At 46.6% G+C, this 19,851-nt stretch overlaps 8 protein-coding genes across 8 annotated transcripts; 4 read left to right on the top strand and 4 right to left on the bottom strand.

The window, feature by feature from the left end:
* The first annotated feature begins 309 nt into the window (after window positions 1–309).
* BGW36DRAFT_385066 (putative Arp2/3 complex subunit Arc16) lies at window positions 310–1,529 on the top strand. Its single transcript, XM_046216876.1, has 3 exons — window positions 310–488; window positions 564–1,074; window positions 1,136–1,529. The coding sequence occupies exons 2-3, from the start codon at window positions 716–718 to the stop codon at window positions 1,368–1,370; spliced, it is 594 nt and encodes a 197-aa protein (XP_046068599.1). The 5' UTR covers window positions 310–488; window positions 564–715; the 3' UTR covers window positions 1,371–1,529.
* Window positions 1,530–2,884, bottom strand: BGW36DRAFT_409941 (S-adenosyl-L-methionine-dependent methyltransferase). Its single transcript, XM_046219125.1, has 2 exons — window positions 2,497–2,884; window positions 1,530–2,429 (listed from the first exon to the last, which is right to left on the bottom strand). The coding sequence occupies exons 1-2, from the start codon at window positions 2,734–2,736 to the stop codon at window positions 1,584–1,586; spliced, it is 1,086 nt and encodes a 361-aa protein (XP_046068598.1). The 5' UTR covers window positions 2,737–2,884; the 3' UTR covers window positions 1,530–1,583.
* A 365-nt stretch (window positions 2,885–3,249) lies between these two features.
* BGW36DRAFT_301760 (putative dynactin Arp1 p62 subunit RO2) lies at window positions 3,250–5,256 on the top strand (the record flags this gene model as incomplete). Its single annotated transcript, XM_046211722.1, has 2 exons — window positions 3,250–3,620; window positions 3,681–5,256. The coding sequence occupies 2 exons, from the start codon at window positions 3,250–3,252 to the stop codon at window positions 5,254–5,256; spliced, it is 1,947 nt and encodes a 648-aa protein (XP_046068597.1).
* A 488-nt stretch (window positions 5,257–5,744) lies between these two features.
* Window positions 5,745–6,572, bottom strand: BGW36DRAFT_302625 (40S ribosomal protein S7e; the record flags this gene model as incomplete). Its single annotated transcript, XM_046211810.1, has 3 exons — window positions 5,745–6,111; window positions 6,166–6,248; window positions 6,417–6,572. The coding sequence occupies 3 exons, from the start codon at window positions 6,570–6,572 to the stop codon at window positions 5,745–5,747; spliced, it is 606 nt and encodes a 201-aa protein (XP_046068596.1).
* A 321-nt stretch (window positions 6,573–6,893) lies between these two features.
* On the bottom strand, window positions 6,894–8,438 carry BGW36DRAFT_385056 (putative rab GTPase Vps21/Ypt51). Its single transcript, XM_046216875.1, has 3 exons — window positions 7,979–8,438; window positions 7,841–7,904; window positions 6,894–7,747 (listed from the first exon to the last, which is right to left on the bottom strand). Exons 1-3 carry the CDS (start codon window positions 8,057–8,059, stop codon window positions 7,089–7,091), a joined length of 804 nt encoding a protein of 267 aa, XP_046068595.1. The 5' UTR covers window positions 8,060–8,438; the 3' UTR covers window positions 6,894–7,088.
* A 2,950-nt stretch (window positions 8,439–11,388) lies between these two features.
* Window positions 11,389–11,852, top strand: BGW36DRAFT_26313 (uncharacterized protein). The gene has a single exon (XM_046210092.1). It carries the CDS (start codon window positions 11,563–11,565, stop codon window positions 11,803–11,805), a length of 243 nt encoding a protein of 80 aa, XP_046068594.1. The 5' UTR covers window positions 11,389–11,562; the 3' UTR covers window positions 11,806–11,852.
* A 3,354-nt stretch (window positions 11,853–15,206) lies between these two features.
* Window positions 15,207–16,724, bottom strand: BGW36DRAFT_399530 (putative acetate kinase; the record flags this gene model as incomplete). The annotated part of the gene is made up of 6 exons (XM_046218532.1): window positions 15,207–15,254; window positions 15,314–15,694; window positions 15,746–15,818; window positions 15,867–15,929; window positions 15,981–16,295; window positions 16,348–16,724. 6 exons carry the CDS (start codon window positions 16,722–16,724, stop codon window positions 15,207–15,209), a joined length of 1,257 nt encoding a protein of 418 aa, XP_046068593.1.
* A 297-nt stretch (window positions 16,725–17,021) lies between these two features.
* On the top strand, window positions 17,022–19,819 carry BGW36DRAFT_399529 (putative phosphoketolase; the record flags this gene model as incomplete). The annotated part of the gene is made up of 8 exons (XM_046218531.1): window positions 17,022–17,184; window positions 17,238–17,312; window positions 17,362–17,596; window positions 17,645–17,797; window positions 17,851–18,160; window positions 18,213–18,833; window positions 18,892–19,717; window positions 19,785–19,819. The coding sequence occupies 8 exons, from the start codon at window positions 17,022–17,024 to the stop codon at window positions 19,817–19,819; spliced, it is 2,418 nt and encodes an 805-aa protein (XP_046068592.1).
* Window positions 19,820–19,851: the final 32 nt, after the last annotated feature.

The raw sequence follows: 19,851 nt of genomic DNA, 5'->3' as shown, positions 1-19,851 counted from the left end.
TAGATACTTCTTGACCCCAGTCATAAAATATTAGTCAGCGTCATTCGCATTATGCTCGTTACATGTAATAGTTTGAGTGTTTGTCGATAAAGCAACAGTCAAAGGTATTAACGTCATTCCAATTACGTACCTAATAACAATATACATTTATTCAGCTTTCCGAGGGACATTAATATTGATCGTCACGAAATATATACTGATATCGAGACCAGCCCGATGAAATGAGGATGAAATAAACATCGATGTTAGGGCTTGTCTGTTGATGCCTCAGGCTCTAATCCCACGCCCAGGCGGCGACAACCCAGCTTGCTCCACCACTCGTCCGCAGCACCACCTCCGCACCAGATCACAGACAACTCAATATCTCCCTCAAACAACCACAGTATTCGGTTTTCACTGCCAAGGACCACTGTCTTAGCTATACACTCAATTCGAGGCATCGAAGAGGCATCGAAAAGAGCACCTGATACTTGGGTTTCCTGTGGATTGTATGCCTCTGCGTCGTTATCCTCCCCGCAGCCATTCCAATAGACCCTATTGCTAACCCGCGCGTCATTTTCTAGGTGCACCTTCTTAACCAAGACCGGTAGCGCTATTCGAACATAATTAGACGGGACTTATATCTCCCTCATTGCAGTCAACACGCGCAGTGACTCCGACAACACCGGCTGCTCATCCACATCTACCACCCCACTTATCCATCCACACGAACAAGATGGCTCAAATAAACTACCGCACAATCAACATTGATGTGCTCGATCCAGAGTCATCAGTCAATTTCCCCATGAACACTCTCCTTCCAGCCAACCTTCCAGAACCAACAACCTCCGCAGGCGCAGCTTCGGTCGCCCAACAGGTCCGTCAAATGCTCAGAGGCGGTGACCCGGAAGGCGCTCTTCGGCATGTTCTCGACACTGCCCCCTTAAGCGGCGATGCGCAGGCAAAGGAAGTTCATCTGGCAACAGTGATCGAAGTTTTACAAGGTATTCGACAGGGTGAGATGCTTAAGGTTTTGGAAGGTGTACTTGCTGGTGAGGGAGGTACAGACCGTGCGGATTGCTTGATGAAATACATGTATGTTGTCCTCATTACAAGTTTTGCTTACCAATTGATGCTTACTGATAATGCGAAATAGCTACAAGGGTATGGCAGGACAGTCATCGACAGGAGGTAACCAATCACCCTCCTCGCGCAAGACCCTTTCCCCACAGGCTACTGGCTCTGGCTTTTCACAAGTGCAATCACGGAACTTCGGCGAAGGAGGTGGCGGCCAACAGATGAGCGTTCTTCTGAACTGGCATGAAAAGCTTGTTGAACTAACTGGCCATGGAACAATTGTACGGGTCCTTACTGATCGACGGACGGTATAATGAGTACATTACGCAAATGATAACGTTGGTGACGAGTTTGAGGCTGTCTGACTACTAAATCCATATCGACTTCTGTTTAGCCACAAAATGTAGATCTTTATGCTTATTTTGAAGGTGAAATTTTTTGCCAAGGTGTTATACTACAAATTACAATAACGGAGCTTCTCTCATTACGTAGGCGCCTGACCAAGGAACTTTCTCTTGTAATCAGATTTATTTTTGTTCGAAATCTCCTCCTCCAAGCAGATCTTTGAGGTTGACTTCTCCACTTCCTCTTTGTAAAGGCTGTGGCTGTCCTGCACCTTCTTTCCATCCGATCATAAAAATAATCCTGAATGTTGCTGGAATCCCACCCTGCCCATGTGCAGGTCCATCGCCTGCGTCTTTATGTAGTTCGCGGTAGATAGCTTCATTAGCCAACAGTACGTCCTTCGAAAGAGGACCTCGTTGCAGCGTGGCATTACTTTCGCCCATGGCTTGGAGATCCTCCATTAATGCAAATGTATTCGGGAAGTCGACGACAATATCCTCGACATCTACAGTCAACATTTTAAACCCGGCTCGTGTTAGCAGTCCGCCAACATCTCTTACATCTGCCAAAGGCGAAATATGCGGTATCACTCCTCCACGGCGCTCCATGTTAGCTAATTGGAGGGACGAACGCAATTCGAAAAGGGTATCTCCACCAAACATTGCGGCGATAAAGGGACTGTCGGGTTTGAGGATTGAGTTTACTTGTGCCAAAAGTGACGGTAAATCATTAATCCAGTGAATCGAAAGTGATGATAATACAATATCGAAGGTGTTTGGTACGTAAGGTAGGTATTCCAAGTCGCGAATCACTTCCCGCTCAATAGACAGTTGCTTGTTGAATTCAAGATCCGCATCCCGATACAGTAATTCAGGTGATGTTTCAATACATTTAATGCTTCCGATGCGGTCCGAAAGAGATTGAGAAGGTCCTAAGTCGTGGTCAAAACTAGGAGCAGTCAATGCACGCGCGATATTGCAACTATTTGCGCCGAGATCGAGAGCAGTAGGAAATGTTCTTTTAATATCCTATTCGCAAATTGGGTATAAGTAAGTATTTCCATACTATATAGCATAGCACCAAGCAAATAATTACCAGTAGTCTATCACATAATCGCATTGCTACCTCATCTTTGAGATAGTCTACCTTGCGGCTCTGTTCGACATTCCGAGCTGCACGTTCTTTCTGGATATGCTTTGCCACACGATTAAAAACTTCGAGTGATGGTTTTCCCGGCGCCTGCACAGCGTAGTTTCTCGATGACGTTATGATTGTTGTGTTGTAAGATAAAGGCCGCCAGCGGCATGAGATTTTTGGTAAAAAAAGAACGGACATGGCGTTTCGCTGTTTTTCGAAATTCTGCTAAATTGACCTAGATATTTTCTCGAAGTGCATAGCATGGTACATAAGAGAGTGCTCTGGATTATGGCATCGTCGAGTCGTATTAAATTATTTGGGGCGCGAATCCATAGGTCGTTGTAGGATGACGATAGCATTGAAGAATTCCAGCAAGGAAGCTGGGCAAAGCTCAAGACTCCACTTTCTGCTTGTTTCCCGCGTACCTGGAATTAACACCCCCGCCTCAACAGCGCTTCTTGACCTTTCAATCGGCGTATACTGGACAGTTCGGTATTTTTGATGCGGCATTTCGAATTATTTATCTTCGTATAGTCTGTCCACGTCTGATGATACGTGTTCATGGCATGTTGTGGATTATTAGCTCCACCGCAAATGCCGTAACTGTTTAGGGGTTGGAAATGAATTTGAATTTCAATATAGCATAACTAACCATTGACAGCGTCAAATCTCGCTCGCCTTGCACATTGACATCACGTTATTACCTCCAAAATGTCGCGGCCGTTTCCTTACACGTACATATCGTGCCCATGCGCGCAAAATAGGCCCCCAGAGCCATCAAAACGGAGCTCCAGAGAGCTGTCGCCAAAGAAACAGTCGTCCCCTCGAAAAAGAACCCAAGAAATCAAAGATGAAGTAGAAGAGGGCTCGGACTACGAAGAAGATGAGGAATCGGAGCAAACTTTTGATCCGAAGTCAGCCCGGGCCAATTATTCCTTGTATCCGCCAGAGCAACTCTTATACTGCGAGGACTGCCACCAGATAAAATGTCCAAGATGTATCACAGAAGAGATTGTGTGTTGGTACTGTCCGAACTGTCTCTTTGAAACGCCGAGCAGTATGGTTCGAAGTGAAGGAAATCGGTGGGTTCATTTTGCCATATTTATATTTGAGGCGCAAAGCTAATGAGGCTTTTTGTTTAGATGCGCTCGAAATTGTTTCAGTTGCCCGATCTGCACTGGCCCACTCGCTGTTACAACTCTAGATAATACTGCGGAACATGGTACACAACAAGGTCCATGGATATTAGCCTGTGGATACTGTATGTGGACGACATTGGATATAGGGATCCAGTTTCACAAGCCAACAAATATCCGGTCTCAACTATCCAAAATATACGAAGAAAAGGGTGCAGTAAAGAGTTCTCGAACCGCCCTCGACTTGAAATCACCGTTGTCAAATACCACATCTGGAACTCTAGACAGCCCAGCTTGGGAAGATGAAGGGCCTATTACCGCTACAGCAACGCAAACACAGGATGGGCAAGTGGAACTAGATCCAAGCGCAAGGTTTGCAGCACTCAAGAGATTCTATACAAAACAGATTGAGGATACCTCTATATCAGCAACGGACCCTCTAGTATCAGATTTCGGAGCAGCATTTTCATCGCCCAGCGCGTTGAACCGTATCATGTCAATCTACACTTCATCGTCTCATCATTACGGCGGTAGTGCGAAGAAAGCAAAATCAAAGCCCCCAGTAATGCGAGAGGCGCTCACATCAGACGAGGGTCTCAAGGTGGTTTCTGCTGACAACGATCAAGTAATAATCGATCGGATAGCTTCTGAAGACTGTACATGGGACGATATGCTTTCTACCGAGCAAAGGGCATTCCAATATCCTAACGCTCGATTCATGGACGATCTGCGACCACTTCCTGTGTTACTACGAACTAAGCGATCTAAACGGTGCAAATCATGTAAACACATATTAGTGAAACCCGAGTTTAAACCTGCATCGACCCGGTTTAGGATTCGTCTCATCGCGCTCAGCTACATCCCACTTCCTGCATTGCGCCCCCTTATGCCGGCGGCTTTACCTGGACAATCTGTATCAGCAACATCGTTGCTACAGCAAAATCTGGACGCGCTCTCTCCGCTTCGCCCAATTCAATACCTTCTCACGTTGAAAAACCACATGTTCGACCCCGTGCGAGTCACTCTAGCTACACCCTCAGTCACCCCTGGTCGCGTCGCATCTAAAGTTACTATTCTCTGCCCGCAATTCGAACTAGGCGCAAACAGCGATGTTTGGGACGAGGCGTTACAAGCCGCGCCTACCGCCCCAAGCTCCTCCACAAACCCACTATCTCGACCAGGCGCTCCTGGGTACGAGAAAGTCGCCGAAGCCGGTAAGGTCTGGGACAAGGGACGCAACTGGACAACCGTTGTTCTCGAAGTAGTCCCCGATGCATTACCAGGCACGAACCCATCGATACCACTTCCACTAGTGACAAATACTAGTGACCGAGACGAACAACAAAAGGAAGCAAAAAGCGAGAATACAGGTTTTCTTCGAGAAGATGAAGATGTCCTCGAAATTCCCATTTTTGTGCATTTGGAATGGGATGCGGAGAATCAGATTGATCAGGATGGTCAACAACAGTCGGCGCCTGATAAGCCGCGTGAGAAGAGTGGTGAGAAACTGGACTTGGTCAAGCGTGAGCTAGCGTATTGGATGGTTCTGGGCGTGGGGAGAATATCTCCAAAGATATTATAGGTTGTTTGCTTTGATTTGTATTTCAATGTTTGCTAATAGATACCACCATCATGTCAATTCTTTACATCTAGAATTTTCCTACAGATCGAAAAGGGAGTAGAAGTAATATTTTTGACATTGCCAAGCACGGTTCATGGGACATGACATGACATGCTTTATTTGAGATCGGGTCCCCGTTGGCTACAAACATTTATAACCAACATATAGTTAGGTAACAATGACAAGTTTAGATCGAAAACTGGTCATATTATCTATTTTCATGCAAGCGGAGAAAAAAAAACCAGAAAATGACTTCCCATCCCTTTTTCTCCACTTTCTTTGGACTATGCTCGTTGCCATATTTCCTTTCGTGTTCCATCATATCTCAATTGTAGAGTCGGAAAGGAAATATAACCCAGCAGAGAGATGATTATAAAAGAAAACAAAAGCTAGCACCCGCACGAATCAAACCAAAAGAAAAAGAAAAAGGAACAATTTTTTTCTTTCCTCTAGTATTCGACGGCACTGCTCTGAGGGAACTCGAAAACAACGTTACGGCCTGTCAATCGTCGGTAGACTGCGCCGTAGGCATCAAGACGGTGGTCAACACCACCACGCTCCTTCTCGTCAAGGATGATCTTGATCGTCTTGCTGCCATCCTCCTTGGTGCGGACACGCTTGCCGACGATCTCAACGGGGTAGACAATGTCGGACAAGATGGCGTCGTGGACAGCAGTCAGAGTACGGGAACGAGGACGCTTTTGGGTGAGGGTGTTGCGAGAGCGAGCAGAACGCTTGGGGCGAGGAAGGATGCGGCGAGAAGCGATGATGATGACATGGCGGTCAGAGAACTTCTTCTCAAGCTCACGGGTGAGACTGGATGCCATTAGTTAACGTTGTTTGCAATGTGAGCGTTTGGCTGTTGCATACCGTTGCTGGATCTTGTGGAAACCCTGGAGAAGGGGAACAGGGACGAAGATGGCAATAGCCTTCTTGTCGTGACCAACCTCGATCTAGAGAATTGTCAGCGACTAATCAAACATTGCGCTGAATTGATTCGTATATCCGCCAGGTATATATGATTTGGTGTTGATAGAAATTCGAGGAGTGTATTTTCTCCCCAATCATCCGTAGCCAATCCAATATATTCCACTCATCAAAACAACAGAAATAATGCCTACCTCGCGAGCAGAAACGAACTGCAGAGGGCGCAGAGAGGCCTTCAAGTCCTGGGTGTTGCTCTCGAGGTCGTACAGAGCACTGGCGAGCGAAGTCTCCAATTCGGAGGGGCTCTGTCTCGATGGAGAGTTGGCGGCGATCTTGTTGATAGCAGCCATGATTGCGCGCGGGTTGCAGACAGGTGGTGAGTATCCTGTGGCGGCGGCTGCTGCTTGTCGACTGTCGTGGGGAAAGGGAGGAAAAGAGCGTCGTCAAAAGAAGTTATCGCGGAACACTACACACGCACACAAACTCTCATTCTCCAATGTGCGTCGCTCATCGACGAATCGCTTGGCGGGCCCTCGCTTAGGCGAAATGCTAGCGCTGATTCGGTTAGACCTGCTACTCTTTGGAGCTAGCGGGTCTCGTGATCGGTCTAACGTACTATAATTCTGCCGGCGGACTTGACCGACCGCCTTCCTTTTCGCACCGCATTTACTATTTCACTACCTGTTTCATATTTTCAATGCTGTTAAAAGATTCGTATAAATATGATATTTGTTAGCATAATAGCACTACTAGTGGGAATTGGCTGAGGATGGGTGTGGCTGGTTACAGCTGTCTAACTATGAAGAATAACAAAAAGGTCAAAAAAGGAAAATGAATTGCACGGAATCAACTTCATAAACAAAACATCAACATGCACAACCTTCTTTGGCCGCTGCAGCACTGCGATCACCGAGATTGACTCGAGAATCTTCTCCCGGTCTGCCCGCGCCTAGCGTCGTTTGACCGGCTCCAGCACCACCTGCCTTCGCACCTTTCAAGCTAGTTTCCGGGATAGCATTGGCGATGGCTGTAAAGACCTCTGAGACATTAAATCCCGTTTTGGCACTGGTCTCAAAGAACAAAAGACCTTCCTCTTCTGCATAAGTACGGGCTTCACGAGTCGAAATTTTACGCGCATCCGAAGTCGAGTTATCCTGTTCTTCGGTTTCTGGGTTCACCGCTTCCTCGTCATCTGCTTCTGCGTCTGGACCAGGTCCTCCGTTATCAGCATCGTCATGAGCCGGTGAAGGCTCGCCGTCGGCGCCGCCGGAGCTGGTCAAATCCAACTTATTTCCCACCAGCGCAATGACAATACCGGGGCTCGCTTGTCGCTGCAGCTCAGCTACCCAGTGCTTTGCCTTTACCAGCGAAGATGGCTTTGTAAGATCATATACAACTAGTGCGGCCTGGGCATTTCGATAATACATCGGGGCCAACGAGGCGAATCGCTCTTGTCCAGCGGTATCCCATATTTCGAATTTGATTGTCCGTGTGGGTAGCGAGCACTTTTGTGTCAGGAACGCGGCTGTAGATTGAAAAGCAAGTCAGCAAAGAAATTCGTAATCGCAAACACCAAGGATAGATTATAGCAACTATATGACCAGACAATGTTACATACCTCCTATAGTAGGCTCTTTATTTTCCTGAAAGTCGTTGTTGACGAATCGCAGAACTAATGAAGACTAGTCCAACATCAGCATGCATTCAACCCCCAAACATACTCAAACAACAGCCCTATCTGACTGTAATATCATACCTTTCCGACAGCAGCCTCTCCGAGTAGCACAAGCTTCACACTGCTGCTGGGCTTCGGTCCAGCTGGGGCTGAATCCGACATGCTTGACTATTAAATAACTGGATGTTTGGTGATGCAGGTCTTAGACAAAGGTCAGGGAGGGTATGACGGCAATAGATAATCACCATGCAATTCTCACCCACTCGGCACGTTCGTAACCAGACAATATTCAGCTGCAGATTCCGGCGGCGAAGGCGAGCTGAATCGGAGAGGAAGGATTGGGGCGTATGTGCAGTAGTACAGGCTGATTCAAGTTGTCAAGTTGCGCGAAGAAAAAGTCCGGGCCCGAGGCGCTTGGCCGGCTTTTTCGTTACAGACGTTTTAATAATAGAATATATTTGATGAAAATGAAAGGGGTATCTTCTTCGTGATTGTGCATAGGCAACCCAGTTATTGAGGAGCTTACCTCCGGGTGACGAATGGTCGAGATGTCGTCTTAGTTAGAAGCTCGCGGGCTAGGACGAAAGCAGGGCTAGTGCAGGCGGATATGCTAAACTGCCTAATTCGTCGATAGTGGTACCACGTGATATCCCATGTATGCATGTGCTATTTATAGGATTCATATTGGATTGCCATCTAACCATATCTATAGTCGATATATAGTTGACTCTGCGTTTGGGTTTATAGGTCTTTTGGGAATACCGATATGATTATCGAAACGGGGTGGTGTCTCCGGTGTGCATTAGAATACCGTCCAGGCCAAACGTCACTGCGTACTCCGATAAGGTGGGCTGACATCATCATGGTGATACACAATGAAGATCGCTTAATGGCATTGATTTAGCTTGGTCTGCTCTGATGGGGTGTATGAATTGTCTGGGAGAGTATGTCGTTATCTGAAGTGCCCTAGAGTCCTAGACTGATCTACACCGGCCAGCCTAAAGCTGTGAAATGTAATTGCGTCAACAGGCATCAGGGTAAATTCAAATGTTGTTTCGGAATATTTTGTACAGGCTGTGCGACGTCAAGCTTGTAGCCAGTAGGATCAAGAGAAAGATGCCGGGTATAATCAGACTCCGGACGAAAGTTCATGTCTACGGAATAGCAACTTCATATGTGGACACTGTAGTTGTAATCGTAGATACAATTCTTGGATCTAATATGATATATTAAAGCTATGATAAATGGTAGTAATAAAACAGAGGACCAGCCTCATGCAATCCAAATTGTTGTCGTGATACATGACCAAACTGAAAATCCTCCATAATTAAAACAAAATATCCCAAAACGACGCCTCAGCGCAAACCCTCTGGCAAAAACCAGAAACATGTTTGCACCGTGTTGCCAAATATTGTACATGAGTATCTCAATTCCACGGGGAAAAAAAAAAGAAATGTAAGACAATGCAAGAAGGAAGGGTGACTGCGAAGTCGAGGTTCTAGATCCAATCCTGGTATCTCCCATGCTTAACATGATAACCGTCCAATCTATAATAACGCCGTAGTGTAAATCCAAACCCATAAAAAACACTTTTCAGTTCCGATAGTAAAGAAGTGTAAACGTCGCAAAAGGAGGCGGGGTCGAGAGACCGCGCCGTGGTGAAATCGCCGAAATTGGTCAAAAAGCGCAATAGTAGTAGTACAGTCGCATTCAAAATCCACGACTAAAAGAAGTCTATGTTGGGAAAATTGGAACCAGTCCAACGTGACCGAAACAGCCACAAGAAGAATGGGCGGAAGTTGATCTGGATTGCACATGTTAGAAACCAGTCGACCATCGGTAGCATGGAATAGGCATCACATACATATCACGAACCGCAGTAGGTGATCCTGAGAGCTCGATGTCTGGAGAGGTACAGCACTCAGGCGGTCGTGGATATGCGGGTCGTGGTATCGAGGGTCAGTCGAAATGTGCATTTCGGGTGATGTAGATATTTATCGACGTGAAGGTGGCGGCGGCGGCGCACCGGGTTTCTTCACACCGGTAGTATCATAAGCTCCACGGCCCATGTTGGTAGCTGAGAGATCTCGAAGAATCATGTTGAGAGCTTGAGGCAGAGGATGATGGTCAGCTAAATTCGATGTATCCCTTGCGAGTAACGAGATGGGTGTGGGAATGAGAAAGGGGGGGAGGGAGGGGAGTGGCGGCCGTATTTATAGAAATGACAACAAATAGAGAAAACATTGTCCCTCACCTTATGTAATGCGAGCTCTCCGAATACACACAAAAATGAGAGCGAACAAACAAAAAAAGAAGGGAAAAAAAAGAAAGGAGTGACAGTTGAACGGATGGAGTTTGACTCTCACACAGCCAGCTGGCAAACAAGCGGTGGAAAGCGCCCAAAGTTATGCACAGGTTAGCAGCAGGCCCGATCGAAAAACGTCTAGGTTGGCGATACAGGGCTGGCTGGATTGGACGGGGCGATCTTTTTGAAGCTTTCCTGCAGTTCCGGAAAGTCGGGTGGCACCCTAGATGATGGACGGGTTTTTAGGCAGGAATGTGAGACCAACCAGGTTGGTGGGTGGGAGGCCAGGGATAGACAGGTCGCTTCGGATGTAATTCGCTCCACTGCGATGGCGCCTGCAGGTTGAGTTTATCAGGGTGTTTGGTAAATTTAAAACAAATCGGGCAGGTCGATCCACTTTGTTTTTTTCCGTGGTTTCTTTTCTTTATTTCGGGGAGGTTCTCTTTCTTTTGTTCTGAAGTCGGTCTAAAGCGCACAGGAATAAGAATAGGCAAGGAGGCGCGCAGACAGGTAGGCTGCAGGTAACACGGACAATGTACGGCAGAGGAAGCCGACGAACTAATGATGTGTCGCAAGGAGCCCGCAGGAAGGGAGCAGGCAGGAAGCCGGAGGTATAGGACAGATGGCAATCAGGATAGTATTAGAGAAACGGCAGCAAACAGCGGCACAAGGCGACAGGGTCGATCTCGAGTACGGATAGGATAGGACAGATCGAGAGATATATGGGAAAATGAATGGGAAAACACAAACGCATGCAAAAAAAGAAAGGAAAAAGAGAGCAATCACAACGTCAGGTTGCAGGTCACTAAGGAAGGGGCAGCTAGGGTACATATATTATTATTTTTCTTTCGGGCTTTTTTGTCCCCCCTGCCCAATATTGGCGCGCTATGAATGATCGCAAATGCTAGACGGGACGGGGTTAGGGCGCGCGCCAGCCTCCCCGGTACAACCACGTACTAGTATTACGGTTTACTGCTAGCCTTTGTTTGACTTGGCTGCGATACTCCGACTTCCTGGCTAGTTGGGGCGTAGCGCAGCAGGCTAGCGCCAGCTTGCAGCAAGCGGGTTGGACCCGGGGGACAGGAACGCCAGCGCCGTACCCACACCATTAAATATTACTAATAAATCCTGCATTATTTTGCATCCTCTGGTTGGCCACCTACGTGCCCCCCTGGCGGAAGCGCTTGCCCCGTCCCGGCTTAGCCGCTAAGGTGCCAGCGGACCCAGTGGGATGCCTACGCTAGCCCAGTCTGGTAGTTCTTCTCCATCCTCTGCTTCCTGCCAAGCCACACCTACATCTTTCCCATGAACACGGCGGTATCATGGACTAAATGATGAGAGAAGAACTAATGAGAATTCGATGTGCTTTCTAACCATCTATGAGCGATGGCCGTTGCCCATCCGATGTGGTCAATCGCGATTAAATAATACCACAATACGAGAGGTGGCACTGGACAGCAGAAGGTTGGGATGGGATCCCTGCAAGGACCCGCCGGGCTGTAAGCGACGGAATTGCCTCGAAATTAACGATCGTTTCAACAGAAAATTTTTTTTATGGAGTCATGATTGCAATAGAGACACAAATGAGATAAAAATAAATTAAAATAATGCGTGGGATTAGAAGACCATAGCTATCTGAATCTCTCTCGACTATATTTCCTTTTGTTTCAAAAGAAAGAAAAAAAAGTGTGGGATGTCTAGTGCCCATTAATAGAATTGCGTTCTGGCCCCTTTCCACCCCTTTCCATCGTCCACCCCAAGATAACTGAAGAAGTGAGAATTGGCTGCCGGACTCCGGAAGGATTGTTGAATGACACCGCACCACCGTTGGTGCTAAAGGCCGCCAACAGATGCCGTGATCGTGGTTCCTGGTCCGTTTCAAGTGGGATAAGCTTGCAGCTAATCATGCTGCGGATTCCAAACCCACTGCGTCTGAAGTGAAACCGAGACAAGGTTACCCCGTACACAGAGTACAGAGTTACAGAGTGGCAGTACGGAGTACAGTCATAACATTTATGGCAGTCAGATAATAATAACAACATAGTCACCGGCGCTCCGAGAGAACAAGGTAATCCGCCCCGTTAGTGGGCGAGACTAGTTGCTTGCCGAACCGGGTCCACTGCAGCAGTCTCGCGTGGCTGCCATCCTGCTGTTGATCCTTCTGCGCGGTACACCATACAACCAACTATCCTAGTCAAGAAGTCCCTCGCGTGGAGGTTGCGAGTATGAATACGGACGTCGGGTCACTACTTCCAGGAGAATTCCGATGTATTATCCGACATTCGTTACATAGCAGTTTAACAGCCCTATGGTTTATTACCAGAGTGCGTGGGATTACACTTAGGGGCACATCTCGGGCGGACAACTGCAGGGATCGGCAGATGGTGGAGAGAACTATGCCGCCGCCCTGATAGTTCCGCACGATCACGCCCCATGCAACCTGATTCTACGTCTTCTTCTCGCCTTCTAGCCTGTCGCCTCCTCGGAAATTAGTCGGCTACAAAACTCCGCGGATATTAATAAGAATCAACAAGCGACCAGGGTATTATATATAAAGAGACATTGTAGAAATATTTCCGGATGTCTGTTACATACTTAGTGACAAAATTAGAAGTCCCCTTGGACTATGGACTAACGCAACATATGTTAGAGTCATCGCACGTGCAAACCAGTTTTCATTATGCCACGGCGGCATTTCCCGGCGATCTGTCTTTCAGCAGGTCGATTTCATTGCCGAGAAAAAGCAAATACAGGTACTCCGTAGTAAGGATCACAAAAACAAAAAGAATCCAGGCAGATGAAATCATGAAACAAAGCAAGGTTTATCACGGAAATTGACCTGGCTGATTGCAGCTAGTCTTCGGGCAGGGCCGCTCGCATGCTTCCTTATACATATTATTGACAAGGATTCGTCAGTAGACCCTATGCCGCGCCGCGTCGCACATGTGAAGGGCCACCCTTGGTAGGTTGTACGAGCGATTATCGATAGTGTTGTTCTAGAAAGTCGCTCAATTGCCGGCAGCTCCACCGCGTACCGAGGAACAGGCGCGGCACATGGCGAGCCTGTTTCCATGGAACGCACAGTGTCACGTGTACTAAATCAATTCTTAAATCTTTGTAAGTGGTAATTGGGTAAATATATGTTTTATGGTCGTATAGATAGATAGATAGATAGATAGATGCAGTCGCGTGTGCTGATAGAAACACCTGTAATCGCAACGTACGTACATAAATCGACGCATCACGTTCCCCCCAACTGCCTCGTCAACAGCCAAAAGCTCAGCCACCAGCCGCAGAATACTACCAACAGGTCAGCACTGATTACGATGATACGTACCTATCGCATTCACAACATCTCAGATTTAATATTATTGTGTGAAAAACAATAAAAAATAAACCAAAATGAAAGAATAAAAAATGAGTGGGTATAGGAAATACACCCGACTGGCAGATCGCCCAACCCGGCACCCTGGTCCCTGGCTCTGGCCCTCACCCGTACCTGCAGGCTGCAGGCCGATGCTTGGCCATGCAAGGTACAAACCCCTACAATGGGCTACGCACATCTTGGGGGTGTACCCACTCTGTCCGGGATTGCTTCGGTGGTTCCCCGTCCCTTCTATTCACTATTTAGTATTAGTATTTAGTACATGTATTTATTATCTAACATTTCATTTCATATTTTTTCTGAGCAAAGTACTAATTAGAAGCCGCTAACTGTTGCCACCGAAACCATCCGCTTATAAACGAATAAGTTCACTGTAATAGCGAGGATTATTAATTTATTAAATCTAGTTCAATCAGTTGATAGTTAAGACTTAATACTTAATAGTTCCCACGACAACGGCTATCAGAATACTGACTCCTAGTTACACACTGTGGAAAGCCGAGGGCCCGCGGAAGCCCTTCCGCCCTTCTCCCAAAAGTTGGTAAACTAATGGAAACTGTATTTCTGTTTATCCATAATGGCTGGGCGTAGTAATCCAATAAAATAATAAGGACTCAAGCCGCCTCTTTATTCGCCGCTTTTTATCCGTTAGCTCGTTGAATTTTTTGGATTTTTCGCTTAGTTTTCTTTCTTGGCCAGCCCAACGCGTCGATCATAGAGCCCATTCCGATAAGAACGAGCAATTTTGGGTCCTGAACCTGGCTCAATTTGTGGGCTGATTTTTGTTTCAGAAAATCCCAGGAGTCTGGATACGACTGGAGATGCTCATTGTACATTATTCTCCTCTTTCTGCCACTGGATCCTTCAAAACTGCACTATTGAAACGCTTATCGCTCGGTGTAATTCGAGACCTCTTTTCATCTTTCAATTCATTGTTCTCAAATTAACACTGGTCATAAATCCTCATGCAGACACAGCTCCGTTTTCTTGATTTTAGTTGCTTCTTTTGTTACTCTTTCATGCTTTGTCTGCTGCACTCCCATACACTCTCGTGTTTCTATTTATTTTCATATTAATATTAATATTTCAACCACATAGTCGTCTTGGAGTTGAGGGATGCCCGAGATCATCGCACCGGCACGGCCAAGCCACCCCTAGTCGCCCCATTCTTGGCAAATCAACAAAGTCAATGGTGTTTTCGAAAAAGAAAGGAGAGCGAAATGACATCAATTTGCCTATACGAAATCTACGAACATCTCTCTACACGTTCAGATTCATGGATTTATTCAAGGATACAGGCAGGACTGCAAGTACAAATAACGTCTCTACGGGTCGGCCCGACAGCCAAGGAAATTGAAGCAAATAACTTAATACAACGTTGTAATCAAATAATGGTGTGACTGATCATCCGATCGACGGTCGTTCGTGGCGAATTCTACGTAGTATTTACGGAGTAAGTATACGTCCCAAGCCATGTTTTGTCATTTTGCCACTCAAGTCGCTATGACAAATTATTGCTCTTTGACAGCGTCAGATCTTCAAGGATATGCTAGGAATAATGCCCATTTCACAACTCAACAACGATGTTGGGATGACATATCCACTAATAGTATTCTAGATCAGTCGAGCACCTTCATATGCGCGATCGTATGGTAAGCCATTTCAAACTAAACAGTATCAGCAAACAACATTCGAGCTTTCTTGCAGCCACCAACAAACGACTCACCTGCTCGTTGGTCTGACATATCAGCACCCGCGGCCCATTCCCAGCATCCCGAGTCACGTCCGTCACTGGCGTATTTTCATCAACCGCGCCGTCGCTATTTTTGCCCGCCTCAATGTTGAAGCCAAGACAACTGCATTGCTGAGCAACTGCCTGACGTAAGAGGGCGCTTTTCTCGCCAATTCCGCCAGCGAATACGATTGCATCAAGCTGGCCATGCAGCTTGACGAAGTAATTCCCAACAAAACCTGATATCCTGTCTACGAGGATGTCAAAGGCGAGCTTGTGGTTTTCCGTGGGCGGGTTTTCAACTGCTATTTGCGCGAAATCTGTTGTTCCTGTGAGCCCTTTCCAGCCGGACTTTTTGTTGAGAATTTCCTCGGCCTGGTTACTTGCATTAGCTGCCTGCTCTGTATAGAAAATTGAACAACTTACTGTGCTAATGTGCATCTCCTTTGTACTGGAAGGACTCAAGCTGCTGGCTTCGCTGGTATAATGGAATACTAGGCTAGAAATATATCAGATACATTAACTTTTCGACCGATGCGTGGCCTACCTAGGGTCAATATCTCCGCTTCTTGTCGCTCCAGGAAGACCTGCTAAGGGAGTTAATCCCATCCTGTGGATTGGAATTAGCACCAACCACTATATATGTATCACTCGTTCTTACGATGTGTCGATTGATTTGCCGTCTTTTATTGCACATACTGAAGCTCCGCTGCCAATGTGCATCACTATCAAACTTGTCTTGTCCTGCGGTTTACCCAAAAACTGCGCCACTGACCGGAGGATAAAAGCATAGCTTATCCCATGAAACCCGTATTTGCGCAACTTATTCCTCCTAGCCACTTCTTGGTCAATCGGGTAGGTTCGAACATGCTTTGGCAAGCTGTGATGAAACGCCGAGTCAAAGTGCGCAATATTCTTGACTAGAGGTAGTTCTTGCCGACATGTTCGGATGATCTCGAGGGCTGGAAAGTTATGCCTGTCAAAGTAAGCCCTGATTCAATCTATTCCAATCACGAAAGGTCACGTACAGTGGAGCAAGATCTTCAATTTCCTCTAATTGATGATAGGTTTCATCATTGATCTCAATTGCATTGGTATAATCCCCTCCGTGGACGATGCGATGGCATATGCAGACCACATCCTCTGGACTGGCCGACACGAATACCACCGGGTCGGTGAGGCATCGCTGCAGCAAGTACTTGAATGCCTCTGGAGGTGATCCTAGGTTATACTTTAGTTTCTCTTTTTTCTGGTCGCTTTTTGTGCTGTATTTGAATGTTTGGGGCGGCGCAGTAATCCCGGAGACCTGGGCCTCAATTATCGCGGAAGGCGGGTTGTCCAAGGTGTAAAATGTAGCTTTGACAGAGGAAGAGCCCGCATTAACAGACAGAATTATTCTCGGCATTTTTTGTTTAATAGCAAATAGCAAAAATCAGAATCAAGAAAATAAAAAATTGCGTATATAATTACAACTTCTTCGTTGCAATTCAGTCGTTGGTGGGATGTCTCTCAGTACCCGCGACGACATCATGACGTATCGGCGTTACCCTGGTGCACCTGATGTTGTTTTACATCATGCAATGCCTGCAAGCGGCCAGCCACAATAGGCTCTCTTTTTATTTCAAATGTTATCTTATTTCCAATTCCGAATATTCACTTGCTTGCCTAAATTGGTCAGCTAGATAGGATTTTGATTCTCAATATGCCCGGCGAAGTCATAGACCGTCCAAATCCCGAACCTCTACCATCAAACCTTCCTGATGTGCTAGACCAGCTGATGGTGAAGCTGGACAACATAAACCTCGATCAAAGGGATTATGACTCATTGATCAGGTTTCGTCGGGCGGCGTGCTACATTGCTGCTGGTTGGTTAGATCGTGGCATTTCTTGTGTGGCCATTGCTGACACGTCCATGCAGCTATGATATTCTTGCAAGATAATGTGTATCTGAAACGAGATCTGAAATATGAAGATATTAAACCTCGATTGTTAGGTCGGTTTAGGTATTCTTGAATATTATTACTTTTGACTGAGAACTTTAGGCCACTGGGGAACATGTCCAGGCTTGGCCCTCGTTTACTCTCATTTAAACTACCTGATCTCAAAGCAAGACTATGACATGTTATTTGTCGTTGGACCCGGTCATGGAGCACCGGCAATATTGTCTTGCCTGTGGCTCGAAGGGTCCCTTGAGAAGTTCTATCCACAGTATTCGCGTGATGCCGATGGTCTCCACAGCCTGATATCAACTTTTAGCACCACTGCTGGGCTACCCAGGTACATGCATCCTGACTGCATTATTCACTATTTCTGATTATGCTGCAGCCATATAAATGCGGAAACCCCCGGTGCCATCCATGAGGGAGGAGAGCTCGGATATGCGCTTGCTGTCTCATTCGGTGCTGTTATGGATAACCCTAACTTGATTGCCGCTTGTGTCGTTGGTGATGGCGAAGCTGAAACAGGGCCAACGGCTACGTATGTATATGCACCTACATCCAGATGTATTTCACAGAATTAATTGCATCCAGGAGCTGGCATGCGGCCAAATACATCGATCCTAAAGAATCAGGTGCTGTTCTGCCCATCTTGCACGTGAATGGTTTCAAGATCAGCGAGAGAACAATTTTCGGTTGCATGGATGACCGGGAACTAACTGCCTTGTTTGTTGGATATGGCTATCAGCCACGTTTTACGGATAACCTCAATGATATCGACACCGACTTACATACATCCATGGTATGGGCGGTAGGAGAGATTCGCAAAATACAAAAGGCAGCGAGAGAAGGAAACCCGATGGAGAAACCAAGATGGCCTATTATTATTTTACGGACACCAAAGGTATGTAGCTTTCGTAATGATGGAATTGGAAACGTCATTGACGAGGGTACAGGGATGGTCTGGCCCAAAGAAACTCCACGGCAAATTCATCGAAGGATCTTTCCACTCCCACCAGGTTCCTCTCCCTAAAGCAAAGAAGGATAAGGAAGAACTCGAAGCCCTTCAAAAATGGCTAGAGTCATATAGTCCTAACGAGCTGTTCAACGATAAGGGAGGACCCACCGATGAAATAACATCAATTATTCCGAAACCTGACAGGAAAAGACTTGGCCAACGTGTCGAATCATACTGCAGCTACTATGCTCTTGATTTGCCAGAGTGGAAGAGTTTAGCCGTCGCTAGAGGGGAATACGAGAGTTCAATGAAGGCGATTGCAAATCTCATTGATCAGGTGTTTGTCAAAAATCCGCATACTGCAAGACTCTTCTGCCCGGACGAACTCGAAAGTAACAAACTGGACGCCTCCTTGACGCATACTGGCAGAAACTTCCAGTGGGATCAATACTCCAGGAACCAGGGAGGGCGTGTTATCGAAGTCCTCAGCGAGCATATGTGTCAAGGTTTCATGCAGGGATACACATTGACAGGCCGCACTGGAATATTCCCGACTTATGAAAGCTTCCTCGGTATTGTGCACACAATGATGGTGCAATACAGTAAATTCAGCAAGCTGGTAAACATTCGATAAGCCTCGTTAATGAATGACGCCAAACTCATACTGACATTTTTAGGCCCGAGAAACAAAGTGGCACTGTGACGTTGCCAGTCTCAATTATATCGAAACTAGCACATGGACTCGACAAGAACACAACGGCTTTTCTCACCAAAACCCATCATTCATTGGCTCAGTATTGAAACTCAAGCCCTTCGCAGCACGCGTTTATCTACCGCCGGATGCCAACACATTCCTATCCACTCTTCACCACTGCCTCCGATCAAAGAACTATATAAACCTAATGGTTGGCTCAAAACAGCCAACTCCGGTCTTTCTAAGTCCTGAAGAAGCCGAGAACCACTGTCGTGCAGGCTCATCCATCTGGAAATTCTGCAGTACCGACGAGGGCCGAAATCCCGACGTCGTACTGGTAGGCATCGGCACTGAACTGACCTTCGAAGTCATCTATGCCGCGGCGCTTCTACGAAAGCTCGTCCCGGAGCTCAGAGTACGTGTTATCAATGTGACAGATTTGATGATCCTCGATACTGCAGGCGCACATCCTCACTCTCTATCAGAAGATGACTTCAATGCACTGTTCACTCCGGATGCTCCCGTTCATTTCAACTACCATGGCTACAACACGGAACTACAAGGTCTTCTGTTTGGACGACCTCATCTTGAGCGCGTAACCATTGCGGGATATATTGAAGAAGGCTCTACTACAACGCCTTTCGATATGATGCTCGTCAACAAAGTTTCCAGATTCCATGTTGCAGAGTCGGCTGTCCGTGCAGCTGCGAAACGCAATGAAAAGGTTCGCTTAAGACAACAGGAGTTGTTGGGTGAGTTGAGTGCGAATATTGCTACGACTAAAAGATATATCCTGCAAAATCGGAATGGTGAGTCCATCTTCACTATGTCATCAATTGATCAATATTTCAACGACTTTGACTGATTAATATCTAGATCCCGAGGATATGTACACTATGCCCAATTTTTAGTTATAGATTGTGGTTATAGATTGATGTTATAG

Source organism: Talaromyces proteolyticus (assembly GCF_021365285.1).
Source record: "Talaromyces proteolyticus strain PMI_201 chromosome Unknown BGW36scaffold_10, whole genome shotgun sequence".
NCBI lineage: Eukaryota > Fungi > Ascomycota > Eurotiomycetes > Eurotiales > Trichocomaceae > Talaromyces > Talaromyces proteolyticus.
Note: the sequence above shows the minus strand (reverse complement) of the source record. Positions and strands in the feature narration are given on the sequence as shown.